General features: G+C 41.8%; 1 protein-coding gene across 5 annotated transcripts; it reads left to right on the top strand.

Moving 5' to 3' along the window:
- Nucleotides 1–782: 782 nt before the first annotated feature.
- Nucleotides 783–27,025, top strand: HDAC3 (histone deacetylase 3). Of its 5 annotated transcripts, none has more exons than XM_061586065.1 (15): nt 783–937; nt 2,215–2,297; nt 2,784–2,926; nt 3,651–3,732; nt 5,759–5,815; nt 5,911–5,966; nt 18,854–18,987; nt 19,248–19,328; nt 19,436–19,509; nt 19,770–19,834; nt 20,847–20,936; nt 21,084–21,142; nt 24,448–24,527; nt 25,377–25,534; nt 25,790–27,025. In XM_061586065.1, the coding sequence occupies exons 1-15, from the start codon at nt 868–870 to the stop codon at nt 25,857–25,859; spliced, it is 1,302 nt and encodes a 433-aa protein (XP_061442049.1). In that variant the 5' UTR covers nt 783–867; the 3' UTR covers nt 25,860–27,025. The 5 variants fall into 5 exon arrangements, with proteins under 5 accessions (XP_061442049.1, XP_061442058.1, XP_061442064.1 ...); XM_061586074.1 differs by having other exon boundaries at nt 783–922; XM_061586080.1 differs by having other exon boundaries at nt 783–922; nt 2,221–2,297.
- The last annotated feature ends 366 nt before the right edge of the window (nt 27,026–27,391 follow it).

A 27,391-nucleotide genomic window follows, 5' to 3' on the forward strand; every position in this document is an offset into this window, starting at 1 on the left:
TCTACAGCAATAAAATACAATTTTAAAATATAACATCTAGCACAGTGCATTAAAATTGCTACGACAGAAAAATCATCAAGTGGTCTGCCAAGACCCTCTACAATTTTCAAGTGATCCATGGGAAAAAAAGTTTGGGAACCTCTATCCTATAATATGCACTGAGCACTACTTCATGTATCTGATGAAGGGGGCTCAAGTCTACAAAGCTGATGCCCTCCCAAAATCATTTAGTATTTTAAGATGTCACAACTTTTAATTCATGCCTTATTAAAACATGTTAATAAGGTATGTCCCAGATTTAAACATAACAATACATAACAACCAGACTTATATTTAATGTATTTAACAACAGTACATTTAAAAACTTTTTAAAATCCAGAAATGAAGGACGTTACTACAGAGCATAAAATGGAAAGTTTCCCCTTCTATTTATGTACTGTATACATTATTCTGCTCTTTATTTATCAATTACGTACTTATTTCCTATTTTATTTTTTTCACTTCATCATTCAGTCATTTATTTATTCCCCCTTTGGGGCGTGTGACTGGAGTAGATTGAATGGATTACAACTACAGAAAGATTACGGCTTTTGCTTTGGGGGAAACGATTTACTTTCGTTACTGATGAACTAATTTCAACCAACGGAGTGAAGAGTGAAACCAAGATGGGTGTAACGCCCATAATCTGTCTACAGACCTCTCTAAGACTAGATCTCGCGAGAGCTGCTGGGCGAGAAGCCAGGAGTCCTTTCTTATGGATAGAGTTTCCGCGTGCCGCATACGTGGTGACGAAAGCGTCTGTGGGTGGAGCAGTGCGGCCGGTGGGTTGTCCGTTCCTCAGCCAGACCGTTCCGCGTTGAAGGGGCCATGGCGAAGACTGTGGCCTACTTCTATGACCCAGATGTAGGCAACTTTCACTACGGTGCGTGCGCGGCAGGTGAATGGGGTGACTGATTTTTTTTTTCCGGGGACGGAGGGTGGGTGAGAAGGCCGTAATTTGAATTTCCCTTGACGGAGGGTGCAGGGCAACGAGCGGACCATCCACGGCAGGCATGTGCTCTAATTGTTCCACGTTAACAGGGAAGTTCGCGAGTTTCTGGTCTCTGTCTCGCCTTTCAGAAAAACAACAACAAGCCCCCTTGTTAAGCGCTTGAGGTTTCAGCTCCCCTCGGTTCTGTAACAGATGTAATTCTGTGCACACTTCATAAACACACATAGGTTTCAGGCGGCGGAAAGGATGCCTATCCAGACAATGTTGTTGAACATGTTGGAATTGCAGCTCTTCTATAATAACTTGCAGTCAGATCCATCCTGAGCTTAATAAACGTTCAAAAATTTATTTATGTAGAAAATGTATATATTGCTTGACATTTTTAGGAAAAACCCCTAACCAGTTTACAGAAATCAAGGTTTCCTTTGCTTCTTTCTTTATAAAGAAAGCTCTTGTTAGTGCACTGTACTTCAGCAGAGAAGTGAAATTGTATGCATTCAGTGGGGTGACATTCAGGCAATCATCATGTGATGTGGTGAGAGAATATTGTCTGTATTTATATCTGTGAAATGGAAGGAATGAAGTTCTTCTGCATTAATGTTTTGATATTGTTATTACTATTCTGTATAATAGTATTGCTTGTTACTTAGCTATTATTTATAAAGGACATTTCAATTGTACAAACCAATTCGCATAAATTATAAGGCACATAATTTAATTTACAGAACACTAGTAAGATGTAGTGAGGGGTATGTGCTTGGATGGCTTTAAACAATGGATTAAACTAATTTTGGAAGAAGATACATCACAGTTCTTAATCATGAAATCACAATCAACGAAACTATGTTTCTGGTACCCTAAGAAAAAGAATGTATCCCCATAATTTCACACAATGCCTCATTTGCTTGTTTATTATTGTATTTATATCCTACCTTTCCTCCAAGGAGATCAAGGTGATGTATGTAGTTCTCCCCCTCTATTTTATCATCACAACAACCCTGTGAGGTAAGTTAGGCCAAGAGACAGTGACTGGCCCAAGATCAGCCAGTGAGCTTCATGACTGAGTGGGGATTTGAACCGTGGTTTCCCAGGTCCCAGTCGGACACTCATATTGCACATCTTTCTCTGTGAAATTGTGCTAGTAATTATCTAGATCTTAATGGACTAGTGTTTCTGATATGGGGATGTTGATTTCACAGTGTTTTTCTTTCTTTTCATGTCAGGAGCAGGACATCCCATGAAGCCACATCGCTTGGCACTGACCCACAGTCTGGTACTGCACTATGGACTCTATAAGAAGATGATTGTAAGCACTTTATTTGCTTGGTTGAGCACAACTCTGGTTTCAAGATGCTAATATTTAGCATACTTATATCCATTCCTTTGCAGGTATATTTTAGAATCTGCATACAATATAGAAAGAATTATCTCTAGCCATGGTATGGCCTCCTGAATACACAAAGCAGAAAAGCACTGGGGACAGGGCTCTGCAATTTTTATTGGTTTCAGTCACCAAGCCAAAAATGTGCGGTTGCCTGCCCCTCCTCTTGCCAATTTGTGCTACGAAAGCACAGGAAAGGGAGATACAGGTGTTGCCTGTTTGGCTCCAGTACCCCACCTTTGTGGTGGGGATTGATGACAGCTGCCAAGGCACCTCTGCAGTGGTTCACTTGCGAATAGAAGTGTAACTAGGGATAGTGTAAACTGGAACTTTGAGACTGACAGCTGTACTTTGTTAAGGCTTTCATCTGCTGTTGAATTCAGCTCGGAATGGAAGAAATTTCTCTTGCAGGTATTTAAGCCATACCAAGCATCCCAGCATGATATGTGTCGCTTTCACTCAGAAGATTACATTGACTTCCTGCAGAGAGTGTCCCCAAATAACATGCAGGGATTCACCAAGAGCCTCAATGCTTTCAATGTGGGTGATGACTGGTAAGTATTCCATACCTTCTTGATGTATTGGGTGGATAGGACACAAGGTGTATGATATGGGCAGGCCGTATATTACTAAGATCCCAAAGGGTTCATTTGCCTCTTTGTGTGTTATAGGTACACTAGAAACTTGTAGCTGAAGATTTAGCTGGTTATTTCTGCCAAATACGAGATACTCAGCACTACACATGCTTGGCCTTTCCGCCTTGTGGTGTCATAGCCTATTGTTCCTCTTTGTATTGGTTCCCTAGGTTCTTCATACCCATTCCCATTCACACCCATTCTGGTATCCTGCTGGGAGTAAGGGCGGGAAATCAATCAATCAATCAAACCCATGCACATAACATCCAGGTTTTCACCTGGCCATCTTTCTCCTTCTCTGACCAGTCTATTTTCTGTGAGACGTCAGCACATGCCAGTTTTATGTGAATTACGCTGCTTGAGTTAATTAAGATATGGTCTTGAAACTGGGAGTAGAAAAATGCCATTTTGAGCTTGTTTTTAATCTTACTGGTATTGTATATCAGTATTTAACTATGAAGTGTACAAAGATATATTCCTTACCATGCCAAACATCCCTAATATAAGTTTGTTTCTTACCTCTTTTATTTCTTAGCTTGCATGTAATGATTAGTCTGATCCACCATACCTATGGCCATTTTGAGCTGGAATGTTTATCTGTCATATTATCCTGAACTCTCTGTAATTTGGTCTTCTCTCTCAGTCCAGTGTTCCCAGGGCTGTTTGAATTTTGTTCTCGTTATACTGGGGCTTCATTGCAAGGAGCAACACAACTAAATAATAAGGTACCAAGGTGATGTTCTTTCTCCTCAAACCCTTAAAATATATATAGTGCCTTGCAAAAGTAATCATGCATAAGTATTCAACCTCTGTGCTGTGGAAGCTCTCAGTTTACACAGGTGAAAGAAATTGCCCTATCGATGACACAGTTACCTTACCATTGGCCTTCACCTGTGAACCATTAAAGTTGCTGTCACACTGACAGGATAAAAACCCCGCTATTGAAGGATCATTGGTCAGGCTGTGGATCTAAAGGAAAATGAAGACTAAAGAGCATTCTACAGAAGTGAGGGATAATGTAATACAAATGCATAGATTAGGAAAAGGGTACAAAATAATACCCAAGTGTTTGGATATCCCAGTGAGCACAGTTGGATCAATAATCAGGAAGTGGAAACTGCATCACACCACCCAAGAATTGCCAAGAAAAGGCTGTCCCTCAAAACTCAGCGCTCGAACAAGAAGGAGACTTGAGAAGCCACAGAGAGGCCAACAATCCCTTTGAAGGGGCTACATAGTTCAGTGGCTGGGACTGGTGCATCAGTCAACCATATGAAGGGCTCTGAATAACTCTGGTCTGTATGGGAGGGTGGCAAGAAAGAAGCCATACTCAAAAAGTACCATCTGAAACCATGGAGTTTGCCAGAAAGCATGAGAGTGCCCCAGCTGCGATGTGGGAAAAGGTTTTGTGGTCAGATGAGACCCAGATAGAGCTTTCTGGCCCAAACTCAAAGCACTATGTGTGGCGCAAGCCTAACACTGCCCATGCCTCAAGACACACCATCCCTACAGTGAAGTTTGGTGGTGGCAGCATTATGTTATAGGGATGCTTCTCATCAGCAGGTACTGGGCATCTTGTTAAAACTGAAGGAAGAATGGATGGAGCAAAATACAGGGAAATACTGCAAGAGAACCTGCTTCAGTCCACTAAAAAACTGATGCTTAGGAGGAAATTCACTTTTCAGAAGGACAATGATCCCAAGCACAAGGCCAAAGCAACACTGAAGTGGCTCAAGAACAAAAAAGGTGAATGTCCTACAGTGGCCCAGTCAAAGTCCTGATCTCAATCCCATTGAAAAGCTGTGGTGTTCTTTGAAAATTGCAGTCCACAAGCAACATCTGACCAACCTGAACGACTTGGAATGAATCTGCCAAGAAGCATGGGCCAAAATCCCTCCAATACTGTGTGCAAAGCTGGTACATACCTACCCCAAAAGACTTAAAGCTGCTATTGCAGTGAAAGGTGGCTCTTCTAAATATTAATGTGTGTGGGTTGAATACTTATGCAAGCAACATGTTTCAGTTTTTTATGTTTCTTACAAACATTTCCCAACACAAAACCAATGTCACCTCACAATAACTGATTTTGAATTTCAATGTTTCAAAATAAAATATCATACAGAACAAAATTACAATGTACCGTTTGTAATTCGGTAGTATGAGAGCATTGGTCAGGGATCTGATTACTTTTGCAAGGCACTGTAGGTTGACTGCTGTCAACTAGATCATTCTAAGAGCTGCTGTATTGTTTACATGTGCAACTAAAATGGTGTTCATAATTGTTGGCTCTGGAGGAGTTTCATAATAGCTAATATATTGGGGGAGGGATAGCTGCAACCCTGAAACAGGAAGCCCCCAGTTCAAAATTTTTCTCTGGGATGAATTTACCAGGTTATGATTTCTCAGCTTCCCATTTCTAATATGGAGGTACTAATCACTGCATAATTTCTCAGCCTCCCATTTCAGTATGGAGGTGCTAATTCTGACTTACCCTACAGAATTGTTGTGAGTATAATGATAATGTAGGTGAAGTGCTTAGAATGCTATAAAGTGCTGTAAAATGATAAGTACTAGTATGGGTGCATTGCACAAACTATACCCCAGATATTCTTAGCAGTTTAGTGCAAACGCAATGGGCTAAGTTTGATGGGGTAGCTTAGGATATAGGGACTGATCGTCCCTTGGCAAGTACTGCAATTTTGGCAGCGTAATACTTTTTCCTTTGAGCTAATGTCCGCCTTTTGTTTTTAGATCTGTGATATTGCAATAAACTGGGCTGGAGGCCTGCACCATGCAAAGAAGTTTGAGGTAATGGGGCAAGTGTGGTCTCTTTATTTCGGAGGGTGAGGAAGACTTAACTGTTGCTCTTCACTGACTCAGTTATATATTTTTTCATGTTTCAGGCTTCTGGGTTTTGTTATGTCAATGACATCGTGATTGGCATTTTGGAGCTTCTCAAGTAAGGAGTTGGTGCAAGTGATGTGGTGGTGATGGATTTCATGGTGCTGTGAATGGAGTAATGGAGCTGCAGTAGATTTGTGTGTGTGTGTTTAAATAGCTTCTCTTGTGCTGGTGGCCCTTCACATTCCCTTTCCTTGGACCTCTTTGAGTGTTTGCTCATAATGTAATGAAACTTTTGTTGTCTCTGGCTGCCTTCTGATGTGGTACATTTCTTTCTTACCCACACTTTCCATTTAAGTACCTTTTCAATTTAAGAACCCTGAGGTGATGGAGAAATAGAAGACGGTGTTTTGTTGTTAATTCTTTTCTTTGGGAGCACAGATAAGGTGGTGATGAGGGTAAAACTGGAATTCTTGATTATGGTTCTTGCTGTCTTTGGGGTTATCACCAGTTCTTTGGGGTCACCCAACCCTCGTTTGTTTGATTGCCAGTAAGTTGCTGGCTATTGCCCCAGCAGATGTTACTCCCCACCTTCACTTTCCACTTCCTGCAGCCTTGGTAAATAGTTTATCACATCTGTACTAATCAAAGGGTTTGTGAGCTGTGAGGAGCCTCATCTTTAATCCTTGCTGGAGCTCATATGGACAGAGGATAGATAAGATGTAGACCACGGGTAAGAAATTGGTTCTGGCCAGGTGGGTGGGGCAGGCTACTTGTCAATCACTTGATATCACAGTGATGTCAAGTGATAATCGACGGAACCTCAAAGCACCATACAGGCTTGCAAGGAGTCCTGAACGATGCTTTGAAGTTCTGTTGATCAGCTGCACAACCAAGTTTTCTATGGAGAAATTGATCACATAACCGATTGAGAGGGCTTGGAGTCACCACCTATTAGCTAATAGGCAGTTACTTCAAGCCTGATGGAGTTTCCCTTGTCCCGCTTTGGACAAGGATCAGCTGCATGACAAGAGTTCCCATGGGGAAACTCAGTAGCACAGCTGATCCCAGCAGGTTTTCTCTTGCTCCCAGTCAGCTGATTAGTGGTAGCAGAAAGCCTCCCTTGCCAATGCACAATCGGGAGTGCTCTTTAAGGCTTCCGATTGTTGACTGCGAGCCACACCTTCTCTTGCCCTTCACCAGATGTCACAGATGACGTCAGGTGTGGGGCAGGTAGGTGTGTTTTGGGAAAACGGCCTTGCGGACCAAATTGGGACCTAGGCTGGGCCTAATGAGGCCTGGGGGCCAGAGGTTCCGTACTCCTGATGTAGAACCTGAGCTCTGCTGGGATGTGGTAGCAGTAAAGACCTGGACTTCATCTCTTTGAGAGTATCATCTTGGATGGCCAGGTGAAAAACAGGGCTTTTGCGCCTTTAATATTGTGTGCAAGTTACACCTGTTGAAATGCCCGTTTCTACGCAATTGCTAAAGATGTAGGAGTTATGTCCTCCCCTTTTCACCTGGCTATGCTAGTCCCATCCCATGCAGCTGAGGAAAGCTACACAGTGGAATTGCTGGTAAAAGCTGTTTTTAACTGCATCATGGCGTGAGTTCTGAACAATGCTCTTGTTCAAGAAGGGCTCCTATGCCTTTGAAACCTGTATGACAGATAGCAAAGAGGGACAGCCAGTGTTCCTTATAACTATCCCCATGCTTGGCATAGTATAATCTGTACTGCAACTGTCTGCTGAGCATCTTACAATGATACAGGAACCTAGCTTAAACAAGGAGGCTTAAGTAGCTCAGGGGAGCAGCTAGAGTCACACTGGTCACTGGACCAGGTTTTGATATTTTTTTTTATTTTTTTTATTTAATTACATTTCTAGACCGCCCTATAGCAGAAAGCTCTCAGGGCAGTGTACAACAAATAAAATCACAATTAAAATATGAGCAAGTGTGGAAAATATATATATATATAGTACAATTATAAAACATTAATAAAATTGCCATTGAGATTTATAAATTAAGATCATATTGAGTTTAGAATGTTAAATTAAAATATTTAAAAATTTACAAAATTTAAAAAGCCTGGTATCCCTTCTGGGAGCAGGGGAATCTTGCCGCTGCATCTGTTGGAGTACTGCCTGTGGAGCGGCAAGAGAGACTGGGACAGTTAATGAACAATAGTCAATAGCTCAGGACACAGGGCCTGGACTGAGATGCCCTGGCTGTTTGCAGCAGTCATGCTTTGGCATATGGTATCTTGCTCTTCTCCTCAGCCCCCACTTTGCCCTTGCATCCCCAGTTGGACAAGTGACATTTACTTTCCCATGGTGTGTTTGTAATCCTTCAGTAGAGTATCTGTAAGGCAGAGGTGGGGAAGTTTTTTGGCCATTCCGCAGGCCAGCTTTGACAGGTAGTTTGTTTTTCCTGCCTGTGGAAATCCATCGCACTTGCATAGCATACCCCACATTCATCCTTTTTGGAGGCTGAAAGGATCAGTATAGGGCTGGCTTTGCAAGAAACTCTCCACCCATCTTTCAAGCTCCACAGATCCTCCTCAGTTTGGCTGTGTGCACCTGTTCCCTCCTGGGAACAGATGCATACGGACAAAGGAAGCATCAGGGGAAAAAATGGGTCTGCTTGTTTTCATTGCATGGGCTTGTTCCCTGAAAGAGGGGCATGCATGCAGCAAAAGCAGACAGACCCAGATTTTTTTCTTCATTACTGTGCAACGGAGCAGTCCCTGTCAGAGCTGAAGCCTTCTTAAGGCAGGCTCCTTCCCGCCCCGGGTTGGGGGGCAGAGAAGTCTGCTTTGTGGCATGCAGACATCGCCTCTCTAAGTGTACTAAATGTAGACAAATTGAGGTCGGAGTACTGCAGCCTATGAGAGATGGTCTTCCTGTCTGGGGTTCTACTACTGCTGAAGGTGTGCCATGTTTAGTTTAGTGAGAATCCTAAGCTCTGTGGCTGTGGGAGAGTGATTTCTAGCTCTGTTGAGTTCAATGGGAGTGTTTTAACTTGTATCAGAGGTGGGGAACCCCAGGCCTCTCTATCAGTCCCTCTGAACTCTCCACATCCTCTTTCCCCAGATCATACCTCTCATTGGTCCTGCTTCTCACCCTGACTGTTTTGCCTGGCTGGAATGTGTCCTTGAACTCTGATAATGCCTCTTGCTTGTCTGGATGGAGGATAGAGAGAGGTGTGTGTAGAAATTAGCCTAGTGTATAAAGGTAATATTTACATTTCTTGCTCTGCCCACGTTTGCCTCTGGCCTGCCCACTACTGGCATGTGGCCCTTGAAGGGTTGCCAAGAAGACTGAGACAGGTCCTTTTACCATCTCTTTTGTTTGGATGTTTCTAAGGGAGCCTAGGATACTGCTTAAGTCTTGCTCCTCCACTGATACACTCCAATGCCACCCTGCTGTAGCAAAATTGCATCTTCTGTGGGGTATGGTGATGTAGTCTTACATCAGTTTAACTCTTGTGATATACTGGCGCAGAGGACTTTTCACTGGTGTATCTTTGAGGTCCACCAGTGCAGGGGTTGGAAACCTAAAGTTATCCAGCAAGCTCAAATAGGATTGTGCTGTTAGTCATGGCTGACTTTTACAGCTTTGTGTCCTGGGGTTCTTAAACCTTTAACAAGGGCTTTCCCAATGTGGCGCCCACAGATGCACTGCTAGATGTGGCTGTCTGCTCCCCTCCCTTCTCCTTTCCCAATAGGAAACCTGCTTCTTCATGCCTCTGACTAACCAGGAGTGAAGAGAAGGCAGGGCAAAGGGGAAAATGTGTGGCGCCTAAATGAGCAGTTTTTGTAAGGATACTTAGGACTGAAAGCCCAGAAACTGCAAATGGGCTAAGTAACGGAAATCAAACCATTGCTGAAGCTTGCGTTTTAAAGTGATTAAAACAAAATCCCATGGACCCACTCATGAGTAGGTTGTTAATTTGGAAAATTTAAGAGGAATCTATTTTGAGGTAATTCAGGGGATCATGATGAATGGGGATGTAACTGAAGGGAAATTAGAGCAGAATATGGTTGGGGAATTAACCATGGGATTTTGGGTGTTAAATCTTGTTCTGGTTAGAGAAAAAAGCATTTTACAGGTGCTCAGAAGGATGGTGCCTGGATTTTTGAGAACAAAAAGTGACAAACCAATTCTTTGCTTTCCAAGGTGTACAAAGCCCCCACCCCTAGCACAGAAGTTGGCAACCAGTCTTGGAAAAGTGGAGGGGGAATAGTGACAATATTGCATTTATGAAATTAAAAACAGTCCAAGAGTCCTGTAGCACCTTCAAAACAATATATTATTACATAAGCTTTCAGTAATCAAGAATTCACTTCATCAGATGCATGAGCTGTGCAAGTGTTAGATATAATATATGCACAACTGTACATAATATAAACACACAATAATACTTAGCATTTATATTTTTAACACATTTCAAGTGTTCATAGTGTTTCAGGTACACTCAGCACCTTAGTAATCCTTACAGCAGAGTAGTATTATTTCCATATTTTACATGTTTGAATCATCTTATTTCTGTTCTATTCAATCTTTATATGCTTTGTGATTTGATATTGCTGTTTTATTGCTTTGGGGTTGTGCTTTTGTGCTTGTTTTAGTGGTAGATTGTTTGCTATACACTGTTTAGACTGAGACTTGAAATGTTAAGCTGTTTATACAGTTCCTTTCAAAAGTAATTAGACCCCTGATCAATGCTCTCATATTACTGAATTACAAATGATGCATTGTAATTTCGTTCTGTATGATATTTTATTTTGAAACATTGAAACTCAGAATCAATTATTGTAAGGTGACAATGGTTTTATGTTGGGAAAAGTTTGTAAGAAACATAAAAAACTGAAACATGTTGCTTGTATAAGTATTCAGCCTACACACATTAATATTTGGTAGAGCCACGTTTTGCTGCACTAACAGCTGTAAGCATTTTGGGGTAGGTATGTACCAGCTTTGCACAGTGTTGGAGGGATTTCGGCCCACTCTTCTTGGAAGATTCGCTCCAGGTTGTTCAGGTTGGTTGGACGTCGCTTGTGGAATGCAATTTCAAAGAACACCACAGCTTTTCAATGGGATTGAGATCAGAAAGTTAACTGGGCCACTGTAGGACATTCACCTTTTTGTTCTTGAGCCACTCCAATGTAGCTTTGGCCTTGTGCTTGGGATCATTGTCCTGCTGAAAAGTGAATTTCCTCCAAGCTTCAGTTTTGTACTGGACTGAAGCAGGTTCTCTTGCAGTATTTCCCTGTATTTTGCTCCATCCGTTCTTCCTTCAGTTTTAACAAGATGCCCAGTACCTGCTGATGAGAAGCATCCCTATAACATAATGCTGCCACCACCAAACTTCACTGTAGGGATGGTGTGTCTTGAGGCATGGGCAGTGTTAGGTTTGTGCCACACATAGCGCTTTGAGTTTGGGCTAAAAAGCTCTATCTGGGTCTCATCTGACCACAAAATCTTTTCCCACATCGCGGCTGGGGCACTCTCATGCTTTCTGACATACTCCAGACATGCTTTCAGATGGTACTTTTTGAGTACAGCTTCTTTCTTGCCACCCTCCCATACAGGCCAGTGTTATGCAGAGCTCTTCATATGGTTGACTGATGCACCATAACTCCTCTCCCAGCCACTGGACTCTGTAGCTCCTTCAAAGTGATTGTTGGCCTCTCTGTGGCTTCTCTCACAAGTCTCCTTGTTCAAGCACTGAGTTTTGAGGTATGGCCTTTTCTTGGCAGTGCCTGGGTGGTGTGATGCAGCTTCCACTTCCTGATTGTTGATCCAGCTGCGCTCACTGGGATATCCAAACACTTGGGTATTATTTTGTAACCTTTTCCTAATCTCCCACTTCTATAGAATGCTCTTTGGTCTTCATTTTCCTTCAGATCCACAGCCTGCCCAATGATCCTTCAACAGTGGGGGTTTTAACCTGACAATGTGACAGCAGCTTTAATGGTTCACAGGTGGAGGCCCAACGGTAAGGTATCTGTGTCCTTGATAGGGTAGTTTCTTTCGTCTGTGTAAACTGGGAGCTTCCACAGCTCAGGGGTTGAATACTTATGCAAGCAACATGTTTCAGTTTTTTGTGTTTCTTACAAACATTTCCCAACATATAACCAATATCACCTTACAGTAATTGATTTTGAGTTTCAGTGTTTCAAAATTAAATATACAGAACAAAATTACAATGTACCATTTGTAATTCAGTAACTTGAGAGCATTGGTCAGGGGTCTGTTTACTTTTGCAAGGCACTGTAAATGCTTTTAAATAAGCAAATATGTGGGTGGGATGGAGGGCCCAATCCACAAAAAGCATTCAGTACGTTTTGTGATTGGCCATACTTCCATGGAGCCATGTTGTGCTGGTGCATATGACACTTACTCAGAATTCCAAATTTTAGGCCATAGACCTGAAAATGTTGGGGGCCCTATGTGACGTCGTTCCCTGGTTCTCCCTGTCAGGTTCCCACCTGCTTGTGGCTACTGCCTTTCACTAGGCACCACCAGGGACACCACCAGTCAGGACCGTCATTTATATGGCTTCTCACTCCGCTCTAGCACAGATCTCACTAGATCCCACTGCTAGGCAGCACCACCAGTCACTTCCTGTAACCAAAACTCCCAGAGACTTTGCCTAAGTCTCTCTATAGCTTGTTACTTTGTGACTGTGTGCCTATGCTGTTCCCAACCCTCTTGTATCTTTATATTTAAAGCATACAACTCTGGGTTGCTCTGGATACTTGACTTGTTACAATCTCTCCCTTCACCGCTGCCACCATTAGATACAGTTTCTGTTCAGCCTTGGTAATTACCTTGCCCCCCCCTTCTGGTCTGTATATTCCCCCAGCCAAGGATCAGGCCTTTGGTAAACCAAATAAGTATTTATTTACTAACAACAGGAAATAACAAGATTACTTTAGGAATGTTTCACAAGCGTATGGTTTCATATATGGTCACTCTTTATGTTTCTGTTCATATATATACTCTTTAAATATCAGCCAAATACAATCCAAACTTCCCTCAGAACTCTGCCAACCAACCCACACCAAACGACCTCACTCCAACCAACTCAACAACTTCTCCCCCCCTCATCACTCACAAACCTCCATTTATACCTTCAGCCAGCCACTCAGCCAATCATCATCCAGCATACTTCGGCTTCTCACCCATGTACTCCCCCTTTCTCTCTCAGTCAATTACCATACATCACCTAATAGACCCGTGTGACGTCCTTCCCCAGCACCACCTGTGAAGCTCTCACTTGGGGCTACCAGCAGACAGGAACGTCAGGTTTATTCTTACCCTTTACAGCTCTAGCACAGATCTCCCTAGATCCCACTGCTAGGCAGCACCACCAGTCACTTTCTGTAACGCAAACTCCCAGAGACTTTGCCTAAGTCTCTCTGTAGCTTGTTACTTTGTGACTGTGTGTCTATGCTGTTCCCAACCCCCTTGTATCTTTATATATAAAGCATACAACTCTGGGTTGCTCTGGATACGTGACTTGTTACAATCTCTCCCTTCACCGCTGCCACCATTAGATACAGTTTCTGTTCAGCCTTGGTAATTACCTTGCCCTCCCTTCTGGTCTGTATATTCCCCCAGCCAAGGATCAGGCCTTTGGTAAACCAAACAAGTATTTATTTAATATCAGAAATAACAAGATTACTTAAGGAATGTTTCACAAGCGTATGGTTTCATCTATAGTCTGTTAGGTACTTAACTTCTTACTAATTGCCTCAAAACTCCGACTCACTCTCCACACCACCAAACCTCAAACTTCCAACCTCTCTCTCAACCTCTCAAAAACCACCTCCCCGACACCTTCCAAACACCACCTCCTCCACAACCTCCCAGATTCAAAAGTCATTCTTCCATTCATACTCCCAGCCATTCAAACACTCAGCCAATCATCCACCATTCTACTGCTCATGTACTCCCCCCTCCTCTTTCACTCTACTTACCATATATCTTCTATATAAACAGCACTTACCATATTTACAATATAAGCAGGAACATCACAACCCGCACTTACCATATTTACAGATGCTTAACCTACAGGAACATCACACCCTACTTTAACAGTTGTCTAGTTTGGGAAATATAAGGAGGTCCAGGTTATTCCTATATATAGGACATATTACATCAAACAGAACATCACCTGCAGATCCTACAATATAATTTATGTCATTGAATGCAAAAGATCAGGATGTCATATCCAATACGTAGGAAAAATCACAACTGACCTACGCACACCCTTCAGAAACCACAAATCGGCAATCTTAACCAGAATAGTGGAGCAACCAGTTGCAAAACATTTCAACATTGAGGGTCACAGCCTGCTGTACATTTCAACATTGAGGGTCACAGCCTGCTGTACTTTTCTATAACAGCGATAGAGATGCCAACAGATCCAGCAGCATTGACTAAAAGGGAGAACCTTTGGATCTACTCTCTGGACACATTGGCACCACATGGCCTGAACCTGGAGGACAGTACCACCACTACTTAGCTTCTGCAAATGAAGCCCCTCTGAGCGTTCCATCCTCAAAGCTCTATAACTGCCACCTTGGTAACAGCATTTGTATGTTAGCAGCTGATGAAGGCGGAAGCCAAAACGTTTTGGTATTGCAATAAAAACCTCTGTTTTGTTAATCACAATTACATGCATATATTCTTAGGTGTTTAACGAAATCCTTATAGGGATCCCGAACAAGCTTGGGTGAAGTTCTGTTTGTTGCTTTCAAAACTCTTATCTGTATACCAAAGCAACTTGCATCCAACGAGGATCCAGTCTTCTTCATTTGTTTTCTATCATGCACAACAACAACCCAAGGTGCTCAATGTTTTTACAAGAGAAAATTACAAAATGCCAACTTACTAAAGAACATCTTAAAGTATATAAAACCTTAAACATTATCCCATGAGGCCTTGAGATCTATAAACCAATTTTTATTCCAGAAAGTATCCCTTTATGTCTAAATTGGCACATAGAGAAACATCAGCTGAGCATATTCCTTATTTCTATGATTATTAAGCAGAATCTTCTGAAAATCAAGTCCTTGAAACAAGCACTACAGCAGGAATTAATGTTTCAAAGAAACATTCTAACACCATACGACTATGAACGTCTCCTGTATCTGCTCCACAAAACAGGACAGACAACCTTTATCAATGTCCATACCACCAAAAAGAAAAAACTCAAAAGGGATATTCTAAGGTATCATCTTTCTCTTATTCCATCCAATTTAATAACACAGGGTTCTATTTATAAAGAAATATTTTCATCTGCTACAAGAGCAAAAGCTAACCACAAGAAAAAGAAAAACAGGAGATTCAAAAGTTACTCCAAAAACTTCCACATGTATAACGAGATCACCTGACATAACTTACAGAAATGACTCCACAATAATAGATCTCACTGCAGGCAAAATGTCACCTAATGAAATTAGGCTTCTATCCAAAGGCCTCAACCTCTGCCCAGCACCTAGAGAGCACAATATAGCACAGATGAAATGTGCCATCAAAGCATTTGAAAGGAGATGCAGATTGGCTGAATTTTTTTATGATGACTCTAAGAACAACACAGACCTCTACAATAGAGATCCTCTGCTACAGTTTCTGCCACCTCAAACTTGGACACCGAACATTAACAGGAATCGAGTCCTAGAAACCTTTCTCTTATCAATAAACAGAGTCATTAACAACCACACACCAACTCCTACTCATGACAACCTTTCAAAGGAAGAAAGAATAGCCCTAAGGAACCTTCAGATGAGAAGGGATGTTGTCATCAAGCCTGCAGATAAGGGTGGTGCTGTTGTGCTACTTCAGACTATATAGCAGAAGGTCAAAGACAGCTAAAGGATGAAACAACATATAGACTTCTAGACAAAGAAGATCTCAATACTCGTATCATTACATCTATACAAAACCTTACAAGTAGGAAACTTCTTAAAGAGGACACTGCTGGTCTCCTTGTTAATCCAAATCCCACCCCTGGAAGGTTTTTTTGTTGTTGTTATGTGCCTTCAAGTCGGCTACGACTTATGGCGACCCTATGAATCAGTGACCTCCAAGAGCATCTGTCATGAACCACCCTGTTCAGATCTTGTAAGTTCAGGTCTGTGGCTTCCTTTATGGAATCAATCCATCTCTTGTTTGGCCTTCCTCTTTTTCTACTCCCTTCTGTTTTCCCCAGCATTATTATCTTTTCTAATGAATCATGTCTTCTCATTATGTGTCCAAAGTATGATAAGCTGAGTTTCATCATTTTAGCTTCTAGTGATAGTTCTGGTTTAATTTGTTCTAACACCCAATTATTTGTCTTTTTCGCAGTCCATGGTAACCGCAAACCTCTTCTCCAACACCACATTTCAAACGAGTTGATTTTCTCTTACCAGCTTTTTTCACTGTCCAACTTTCACATCCATACATAGAGATCGGAAATACCATGGTCTGAATGATCCTGACTTAAGTGTTCAGTGATACATCTTTACATTTGAGGACCTTTTCTAGTTCTCTCACAGCTGCCCTCCCCAGTCCTAGCCTTCTTCTGATTTCTTATTGTCTCCATTTTGGTTAATGATTGTGCCAAGGTATTGATAATCCTTGACAAGTTCAATGTGCTCATTGTCAACTGTAAAGTTGCATAAATCTTCTGTTGTCATTACTTTAGTCTTTTTGATGTTGAGCTGTAGTCCTGCTTTTGTGCTTTCCTCTTTAACCTTAATCAGCATTCGTTTCAAATCATTACTGGTTTCTGCTAGTAGTATGGTATCGTCTGCATATCTTAAATTATTGATATTTCTCCCTCCAATTTTCACACCTCCTTCATCTTGGTCCAATCCTGCTTTCCGTATGATATGTTCTGCATACAGATTAAATAAATAGGGTGATAAAATACACCCCTGTCTCACATCCTTTCCGATGGGGAACCTATTGGTTTCTCCATATTCTGTCCTTACAGTAGCCTCTTGTGCACAGTATAGGTTGCGCATCAGGACAATCAGATGCTGTGGCACCCCCATTTCTTTTAAAGCATTCCATAGTTTTTCATAATCTACGCAGTCTAAGGCTTTGCTGTAGTCTATAAAGCAAAGGGTGATTTTCTTCTGAAATTCCTTGGTCCGTTCTATTATCCAATGTATGTTTGCAATATGATCTCTGGTACCTCTTCCCTTTCTAAATCCAGCTTGAACGTCTGGCATTTCTCGCTCCATATATGGCAAGAGCCTTTGTTGTATAATCTTGAGCATTACTTTACTTGCATGGGATATTAAGGCAATAGTTCGATAATTACTGCATTCCCTGGGATCCCCTTTCTTTGGAATTGGGATGTATATGGAACGCTTCCAGTCTGTGGGCCATTGTTTAGTTTTCCATATATCTTGACAGATTTTAGTCAAAATTTGGACAGATTCAGTCTCAGTAGCTTTTAGCAACTCTATTGGTATGCCATCTGTTCCTGGTGATCTGTTTCTTCCAAGTATTTTAAGAGCAGCTTTCACCTTACATTCTAAAATTTCTGGTTCTTCATCATACGGTTCTATCACATTGGCAGCACATGGCCTGAACATGGAGGACAGTACCACCACTACTTAGCTTCTGCAAATGAAGCCCCTCCGAGCATTCCATCCTTAAAGCTCTATGACTGGCCACCTTGGTAACAGCATTTGTATGTTAGCAGCTGATGAAGGCGGAAGCTGAACATTTTGTTAATACAATAAAAACCTCTGTTTTGTTAATCACAATTATGTTCATATATATATTGAAAGATGTTTTAAAGACAAAGCTTTTTCCATCGTGTTAGATTTGCAAGGTTCACACTTCCTACCTTCAAATCCACTGTTTTCCGTTCAGCACCCCTCTGGGAAAGATTGGTGTTGCTGTTTCGTGCCCCCACCCCCAAATTTACATGTTTACTCCTTCCAGTGTATTGCTATTGCTAACAGAGAAGGGGAAGGGTTTTTTTCTCAGTTTCATTTTTTCTTGTCAATTGCACACCTCTCAGTGCTGAAGCAGGACAGCTTCCTAGTGCAATTGACTCCAAATTGATTATAGGGGGGAAAGGGTGGAGATGGTTTTCTTTGTTAGTTTCATTGTTTTTTCTTGTCCATTGCACACCTAGGCTGAAGCCCAGACCATAGGAGTGCAATTGACACGAAACTGATTGGAGGGGAAGGAAGGCCATAGCAAACTCCAAGGTAGGAGGGCAGAGAGGGAGGCAGAAGTGGCTGGTTAAGCTGCCGGAAACAAAATGGAATTCATGGAGAGTTTAGTGGGTGGAGAAAGGGGAATATCTGAAAGCAAGGATCCACCCGCCCAGCATAAAACGTCGAAGCAAAGTGCCTACATGGAGTAACGCTGTGAAGTGGAGACGGTTTTTCTTTCACTTTTTGCATTATCTCCGGATTGGTTTAATGCAGATTTAAAGGGAAAACTGCATTCTAGCTTCTGTTTGCCTGCAATGTCATGTGGACCATGCAAATTAAATGGGGATGCAAGTAGCACCAGACTCATGCTAAACCTCCGTGTGAATCAGCCCTAAATGTCAAGTAATAAAAATTATGTAATTGTGTAACTGGTTCAAGCTCATCAAAGCTTATTGATCTCATAACAGAAATATCACTTAGTTGCGAAGACCAAGTTATTCCTTCCTTCCTCTATTAGTCTGCCTTAGTGTTGCATTTTACATTGTTGCAACCTGCCTTGTTTTTCTGGTGAAAGGCAGGTGGTCATAATAATGTTAAAATATTACCTGTTTTTCTCCAATCCTCTGCCCTACCTGCTATCCAACTATAAATTAAATACCAGTGTTCCTCTTTCTGGTCTATTACAGGAAATACACATTTTTGGTGGGTCAGAAATTTGGAATGGCGTCTGGGGGCTAGATTCTACAGCTTGGGTATAGGATTTCACCCAGGTGCTGCCAGCTTTGTCTCCTTCTCTAACACATATTTTGGTTTCTGCTCTCTGACAGGTATCATCCCCGTGTACTCTACATTGATATAGATATTCATCATGGAGATGGGGTTCAGGAGGCGTTTTACTTGACAGACCGTGTCATGACAGTGTCTTTTCACAAATATGGAAACTACTTCTTCCCTGGTACAGGTAGAGAACCTTTTATGCCTATTGTAAGCAGGATCAAATATTCAATACAGATTTACCTTTGACTGATTCAGTTTTGAATACCTGCAGAGGGCTTTGATATAGGGGATAGGTATATTGGTGTGGTGATGTTCCAGTAGCTAGCTGAAAAGTTAGACTGAATATCGTCAGGCTGTGGATAAGATAGACCTGCAAAAGATTGAAATTGCACCTTTTGATGCTACCATTTCAGTTCTGTATTTTGATTTGCTTTCACCTGCTAGGTGACATGTATGAAGTTGGAGCTGAGAGTGGCCGTTATTATTGTTTGAATGTACCGTTGCGCGATGGCATTGATGACCAAAGTAAGTGGAAGGCTTCTTTTCGGCCTTGCTGTATATTCTGTTTTCTGTGTAGATAGCAGCAGAGGATCTATAACAGCAGAGTCTTGTCTTGTCTTGTCTTTCTGAAGGTTACAAACACCTCTTCCAACCAGTCATTAACCAAGTAATAGAGTTCTATCAGCCCACATGCATAGTGTTGCAGGTAAGAGGATGGGAACACCTAAACAATATGAGTCATGGATGGGTGCTGGTATTGCCTTTTGTGGTTACTTGGAAGAACTAGGGTGGGGGCAGTTAGAAGATGGGTTAAAACAAAGATGGAAAAGTTGGCTGGGATGAGATGCTTTCCTGAGATTCTTTTGTGAATATTTTAGACAATTACCATAGCTCTAGGAAATAGTTTGCAATAGTCAGGCCACTTGTACTCTCATTTTCTCCTAATTTTTTTTCTCCTCCATTAAGTGTGGTGCTGACTCTCTAGGGTGCGATCGTCTGGGTTGCTTTAACCTCAGTATAAGAGGACATGGGTAAGACCATCTAATAATTTGACACGAGTAAAAACAGCAAATTAGTACTGAACAGATGTGACTGAATCTCCCAGCTTTTTTTGTCCTTCAATGCAGCTGGGGAAGCTTCAAATTTGTTTGGATTAGTGGGACTGAAGGGGTGGGAGAGAGGTTGACCCCCTCTCCCTGTACCATTTTCCCAATATAAATCACATTCTCCAAAGCTGTCGTTTGCCCAGCAGCAGAAAAACTGTGGAACTGACTGGTGTGTATGTGTGTGTGAGTATGTGTTTGGAAAACGGTAGGAGAAAAGGGTTTAATACACATACACACCTGTTCTGCTTCAATCAATCTTAAATACCCTTTTGCTGAACTTGCTATTAAACCCACAGTGGAAAAATGCACATGTTGTACTGTTTTTTTTCCTTCTGGTTGGTTTTGAAGGACTTTTTTTGTGAGGGGCAGAAATGGCAAGAATGGTTTCTCCGCTCACTTATTTAAAGTTTTTAATTCCCTTGGTTGTTCCTTCGGTTGTTCTCAGGTCCATGTGTGCTTGCTATGAATTGTGTATACTACCAGCAGTTATATTAAGAATTACTTTGGGGTGGGACAGGTGGCTTTCAGTATTGGAATTGCTTTTAAAGTCAGTAGTGAAAGGTCATTGTTTAGGTCAGAATAAGTTCTTGTATGTATTTACACATCTCAACCTTTTCAATGTTTGGGACTTATTAGTCAGTTCAAACATAATCCTGTGTTGCACCTATTTTTCTGGGCCTTTAACACTAGTCTACAAGAAACAAATGCTGCTGCTTATCCTCACTCAAGTAGCTCAAGAATACCCCCCCCAATTATGGTTAAAGCCTATTTTGATAATTATTTGTAAATCTTCCAGAGCATTTTGGTAGCCATTTAAAGAATGATGGTTTGCAGCTCAAAGTCCCACTGGAAAACCTTGATTTATATACAACATGTAGATGAATGTACACAAGTGTAAGAGTAATTCATTTCTGAATTTTATAACTTTAAATCCTAGGGAATGTGTAGAATATGTAAAGAGTTTCAACATTCCCCTCCTGGTATTAGGAGGAGGTGGCTACACAGTTCGCAATGTGGCTCGGTGCTGGTGAGTCTTTTGGAAGCTTTTTGTGGCATTCCCCTTTTGTTAAAGATGGGTTGGGGCTTCATATTTCTTGGATATAAATGGCACAGGTTTGTGTGATGTGAAGATATTCATCTACTCTGAATTGAAATGGTCTGGCTTTCATTTTAGGACATATGAAACATCATTGCTTGTAGATGAGGCAATTAGTGAGGAGCTCCCATATAGTGGTAAGTTGAGACCTCCATGTTAAAACTTTACTGATATTTGCTATCTTATATCTTTACAAATCTTTAATATTATATTGCAGAAATGTCATTTTGTAGTGTAAATAATTTGGGGGCTTTTTATTGTATATTATGAAAATTATCACACATCCAGAAATCATATCAGTGACAATACTTTTTCTTTAACATTTTTCTTAGACATAGTCCTATTTCAAAAGAGAAGATATTCTAGTCCTGCAGAAATTTCCTATGTATCATATTTATCCCTCCAAAGTTGTTTATGCATAGCTAACTTAGGGGGCAGTCCAAACCACTGGTCAGTAGTAGCAAGGCTTAATGGACTACCCATCGCCACATCTACAGCCCTGTTGCTTGTGCTGGCCAAGGCAGGGGGAGCAGGGGGAAAATGTCAATTAGCTGTGCCAGTTCCCAGGCCTGTGGCCATCATGACAGAGCAGCAGCAGGGTTGGCTCAGGATCCAGTGAATTCTAGACTGGCCCACCTCTGTCCCTAAAACACCCCATTGTCAGGGTTGCCACTGACTGCTGCTCATGGTGCTGCCAGTGGTTGCTTTTGCCCACTGTTTGGGTGGGCACAGTGGGTGCTGCTTGCTGGTGGAGCTGCCGTGTCTGCAGGAGCAGTAGATCTTAGTTGACTCCCTCCAGCTTGGTGGATCAGGAGTGAGAGTTGGATTCCAGATGGTTTCAAAATATCAGGTTTTAAGGGGATTTATATCCCACTTTTGGGTTTTTTTGGGAACCCAGTCAAGGTAGCTCACAGTATAAAATTTAAACAATCAACTGGCAAAAGACAAAATAAAAAAGTTTAAAAGTCCCAGTAATTGTACCTGTTTCCAGATGTTAGCTAACAATATCCGGTGGGAATGTAGCATATATCATCGGCAGTGCCAAATATCCCTGGAGGCAAATAATGTTATTTACATACACATTTCCTGAGATCCTACATCAATAATAAATCTTGATTGCAAACTTGTGTCTAGTATGAGCTTGTGATTGTAAGACTGACTTTGTTTTCACATTTTTGTTTTGACATTTAAATGAAAAATATCTTAGTCCAATAAAATCTTACTGAGACTTGAACAACATGAACTTCTGCAGGTTTACCTGGAAGTAAATCTCATTGTATTCAGTGGACCTTACTCCCAGGTAAATCTACAGAGGCTTGCATTCATAGAAAATTCTTCCTTGCCCATGTCTCAATTTCCTATTTCCTTTACTCCTTGAAATCCTTTATTATATATTCCTGGAGTGAAAGGTGATATACCTGCAGACATTGTTTCTATCTACATATTTTTTAAATATATCCACATTTTTTTCTTTTATAAATAAAGCTTGCTCAGGAGTTCTCAACAAAATCCAAAGATGCAGTGGATGCTCTTGTTACAGCTGTTCACTTCCTAAGGCAAACCACTTTTACAAGTCATAAATACAGTAATAAAACATTTACATTATGATATTTCTTAATACATGGGACAATCATCTTGCTATGAGATACTGCTATAATATTTTGCCATTTACCTATGGAGATATTTATTATTTTATTATTTATTAAATTTACTTCTACCCCGCCTTTCGGCCAAAGGCCCTCAGGGCAGGTTACAAAGAAAAATAGACACAAATATAAAAATACAACAATAAAGGCAATACAATTTACAAAAGTTAAATTAAATAACAAATAACATTATTAAGGGGGGGAAAATGTCCAGGAAAGAAACTGAGTTGAAAACCTTGTCTTGAAAAGACGTCCATCCCTTCTCCTGCTGTGTTTTGCATCTCGATGTCACAACCCCCTGAAGCCTGTTCCAACTGAAGGAGGTGGTGGCTCCATGGTCTTTTCTGCGAGGCCAGCTCCCGCAGCCTGAGTGCCGACGCCCGCCAGCGGTGTGTTGTGGCAGCTGGTGAGGATGAAGCCGTGGCCGGGGGGGGAACGCAGGGTTGCTGGGGGAGGAACATGGCGCCGTAGATGCAGGCTGCACCGCCGAGGAGGAGGATGTGGTGGTAGCGGGAGCGGCAGCTCCCGAGAGGCAGGAGGGCAACTCTGGGCACACGGGGGGCCTCCAGCAGCCCATGGAGTTCCAAGCTCCGCACCTTGTGCAGCTGTCTCTTCCTCCAGTCTGAGCATGGCTCCCCACCGCTGCTGCCCGAGTCCCTCGCCAGGAGCCCTCCAGCAATGCCTCCTCCTCCAGCGCTCCCAGTATAGCCGGTCCTCACAGACTTTGGGCTCTGGGCGGTGGCTGCAGAGCATGAAATGGAGCAGGAAGAGGTGGCTGCGGCGACCTCCCTACCCAAAGACAGTCCCACCAAGGAGGAGATGCAACTCACAGCAGCAGCGGCCAAAGCTCCTCCACCCTGAATTCTCGCCTGGATTTTATTTGAATAGCCTGAATTTTATTTGAAGGGTTTGATGGAATATTTTAATAGAAGTGCAAGAAATAAACCAAAAGTTTAGAATAGCCTCCATTTTGATCACTGCTATTTGACCTGCCCATGAAAGCTTAAATTTGGTCCACCTTTTCATATCTGCCTCTGCTTTCTTAATTATTGGAGGCAAATTATCTTTAACTAGATTGTTTAAATAATCCTGTTATATTTTCACTTAAAGCACCAATGGTTCTTTACATTCATTCATTCATTAGATTTATATCCCGTCCTTCCTCCCATTTGTTCATCAAGATTGAGGCTGCAATCCAATACACACTTACCTGGGAGTAAGTCCCACCAAACTCGATGGAACTTACTTCTGAGTAGACATGTATTAGATTGCAGGTTAGAGTTATGCAAATTATTTTTAGACAAAAAATTGTTAAATTACTTACTATCCTGTTAGACTTTAAAAGATACTATAGATCTTGTGAAAACAGCATCATCAGCACAAAACATCATTTTCCTTGAGGATTGTTGCACAATGCATATATCATTCAATAGAACCTTCAATACAGATATTAAAGAGTAGTGGAGAAAGGACAGCCCTGTCTCGATTCTCCGTTGTAGCTTAATTATTAAGAAGATATTCATCATTTTGATGGCATTATAGCTTCATAGATAAAACTGAACAGTTCTATGTGCTTGTCAACACTAAGCAGACAGAAAGCTGCAGGGAAATCAACTAATTCATCTGATGTTGTGTAAATAGAGCAAAGGCATTGAGAGATATTCCTTCAGGATATTCCTTCTTGCTGTTCAGTTAGTTGCTGCATAGGCATGTAGTGTGGTTCATGGATTTCCTGATTTTTAGATACGTAAACATCAGTATGTCTATATCCACACTTGTCATCTATCTCTGTGCAGAGTACTTTGAATACTTTGCTCCAGACTTTACTCTCCACCCCGATGTCAGCACTCGAATTGAAAATCAGAACTCGAGGCAGGTAAGTAACTTTGGCCATATACATTCTAGTTAGCTCTGTGTTGCCCATGTCTTCTGCTTGATCAGTTTCAGAAGTTGCACTATTGGGGCCTCTAACTTCCCATACCCCATTCCACACAGAAAGACAGCTGCGGAGAACTTCTGACCTGTCCTCCCCATTTGGTCTGCAATACTGTTTTGGGCAAATCACACCCACCTGCCATTCACATGATGTCATATGACATCAGGTATGAGACAATTAAAGGGATTTTTTAATCTCCAGTGTAAGCACCACAGTGCTGAGATTGGAGATAAACCTCTTTTGAGAAAAAAAGGCAGCACAGGGATCTCTTATCTCTGCTCTTAGATCAGAGATAAGCTCTCTGCCTGTTCTTTGACTGTAAAAGGCTGCATTTCTCCCCACTCCACTCCAGTGCTGGGGTGGGTGGAAATGCTGCCTTTACTATAAGGAGTAAATGGGCGTATCGCCAATCTTAATGCTGCTGTGGTTAGGGTTAAGGTTGTGGATAAAGGATCCCTCTGCTCTTTAGAGAGAAGAATTTTATTGTGTGTGTGTGTGTGAGAGAGAGAGAGAGAGAGAGAGAGAGCACTGTGTGCCTGTGTTTGTGACAATGAGTGTTTCGTAGAGGGACTGGTTATTGTTTTGTATTGGTTTTTTGCCCCGGGGAACTTGGTCAAGTTCCAGTTAGCTATTGGGCCAAAATTGCTCTCTGCTCCTGCAGTAAGTGAATCTCTTAGTGTTGTTAGCATTTGTGACAGCCGGACAGGAGTGATCGCAGGAACTTTATAAACTTCTTTTTAGTACTAGCTGATCTCTGAAATATGACGCTATTTTTTCTCTTCTGACTAGTACTTAGATCAAATCCGACAGACTATATTTGAGAATCTGAAGATGCTGAACCATGCACCCAGTGTTCAGATTCATGATGTCCCTTCTGACTTGTTGAGTTATGATCGCACAGATGAGCCTGATCCAGAAGAGAGAGGTTCAGAGGAGAACTACAACAGGCATGTTTCCCTGTTTATCCCTCAAGTTGAAACTGCCCCTGTTTTTTTCACCTCAGTCCAGCTAGAGGAACTATGACATGTACCTCCCAGAATCAACACTGCATTGATTTGGCCCTGTATTTACTGTTTAGACTGCTATTTCCAGAGGTATTATAGCTGCTGTAACTTTCAGTGGGCAGGTTTCATGGCTATACTTAATTTTAGAGCATTGTCTCTGTCATTGAATCCTCATTCCTGTGTTAACTTGTATTGCAGGCCGGAGGCTTCCAATGAGTTCTACGATGGTGACCATGATAATGATAAAGAAAGTGATGTGGAGATATGATAACTGAATCATGGGAGTTTGGACTACATGGAGCTCATGGGATAGTGGTGCTATAAGGAAGCAGCAGGTTCCAGTGAAACCCTCCATCCTGTTGCTTGAAGTGATGGCAGCAGGACTGCTGAATCATGCAATTACTGGGGCATAAAAGACAATGGAAGATTTTTGGTTTCCCTACAGCCTCTGTTCCCCCTAGACTGTGCCTTTGCCACTGTTTGTGGAAATAGGAATTCATAATTTCATGTTCTCACAAGTCTGTTTCACTCCTGAGTGACCAACTGCAGGTCTCATTCTGCAGTGACTTTGTCCCCCTTGCAGACAACAGGAAACACTGCTGCACTTGGACATTTCTTCTGACTTGTTTGTGTATGTTCTGTTGAAACAGCTGGTTTGACATGCACAGAAACCAACCATGTAAAAGTCGCTTTCAGCCAACCAGAGTCCCCTGTTGCAGTAACTTGGATAAAAGGGAGAACCAGTTAATGGTTAATGATCTGCTGAACTGTCATAGAAGTTGATGGAATCAAATTTGGAGCTGATCCAACAATGCAGGTTTATTTAGTACATAGATTACTTTCTGGGTTGTTCTTTTTGCAGCAATTTGTTTTCTAAATCAGGGCATGTTGAAAACTTTATCCATACGGGATTTTTGAGGGACAGAAAGCTTAGGGGTTTTCTTAATATTTCTTCTGGTCACACTGTGTACTTGGCACCATAGTGGTATACCAAAAAAACCTTGTTAATGGAGAATTTAATTCTGCATGTATGTTGATTATTTTCACATACTAATGTACCTATTCATAGGTTGGTGCACTAAGAGTGATCTATGTGCAGACTTCCACCTTTGCTTTGGGGGTGGGGGAGAATTGCTTCTCAACAGAACATTGCCTTGACTGTGGGGAGAGACCTAGGCCAAATATGGTTATGTTGTTGTGGAATGTCTCCCTAGTATTGAGCTTCACTCTTTTGTGACCCTTACATATTTTAATGCATCCTGTGTTCCAAGCATTCGCTTTTAAAAAGAGGCTTAGATCCTAAGAAGAATTATATTAAGGATTTTCATGAAAGGAAAGTTTTCTGTTCCCTCCTCCCCACTGAACTACATAGGGTTGCCAGGTTCAATCCCTGAGATTGATCCTGTATCTTCAGGAGAAGAGAAAGTCAGCCAAGTGCAGATGTTCTTGCAACCCTGTAATAGGAAAAACCACAAGTGGGATTCTCCCTCCCCTCTGCACAATTTTTAAAGATACAAAAGACCTTTTGGTTGCCAGCCCCGGTCCCCAAGAGGTCTTTTGTATCTTTAAAAGTTGTGCAGGGGGAAGGGAGAATTCCACCTTGTGGTTTTTCCCATTACAGGGTTGTAAGAACACCTGCACTTGGCTGACTTTCTCTTCTAAAGATACAGGATCAGTCTCAGGCCTTGAGCCTGGAAACCCTAGAACTACATTATATATTGTTCAGGAGGGTCCCCCAGCCCATCCAGATATTATTTTCGGGGGGAGGGGCACAGCAGGGAGCAGTGGACAGGAAATACT

The sequence above is a fragment of the Rhineura floridana genome, chromosome 1, assembly GCF_030035675.1.
Source record: "Rhineura floridana isolate rRhiFlo1 chromosome 1, rRhiFlo1.hap2, whole genome shotgun sequence".
In the NCBI taxonomy this organism is placed as follows: Eukaryota; Metazoa; Chordata; class Lepidosauria; order Squamata; family Rhineuridae; genus Rhineura; species Rhineura floridana.

Excerpts from the sequence above, each read along its gene's own strand:
- HDAC3 (XM_061586065.1), top strand. The coding sequence starts at position 868 with ATGGCGAAGACTGTGGCCTACTTCTATGACCCAGATGTAGGCAACTTT. Across the intron at positions 19,510-19,769 it reads CCACATGCATAGTGTTGCAG|TGTGGTGCTGACTCTCTAGG; the intron begins GTAAGAGGATGG and ends TCCTCCATTAAG. Across the intron at positions 19,835-20,846 it reads CTCAGTATAAGAGGACATGG|GGAATGTGTAGAATATGTAA; the intron begins GTAAGACCATCT and ends TTTAAATCCTAG.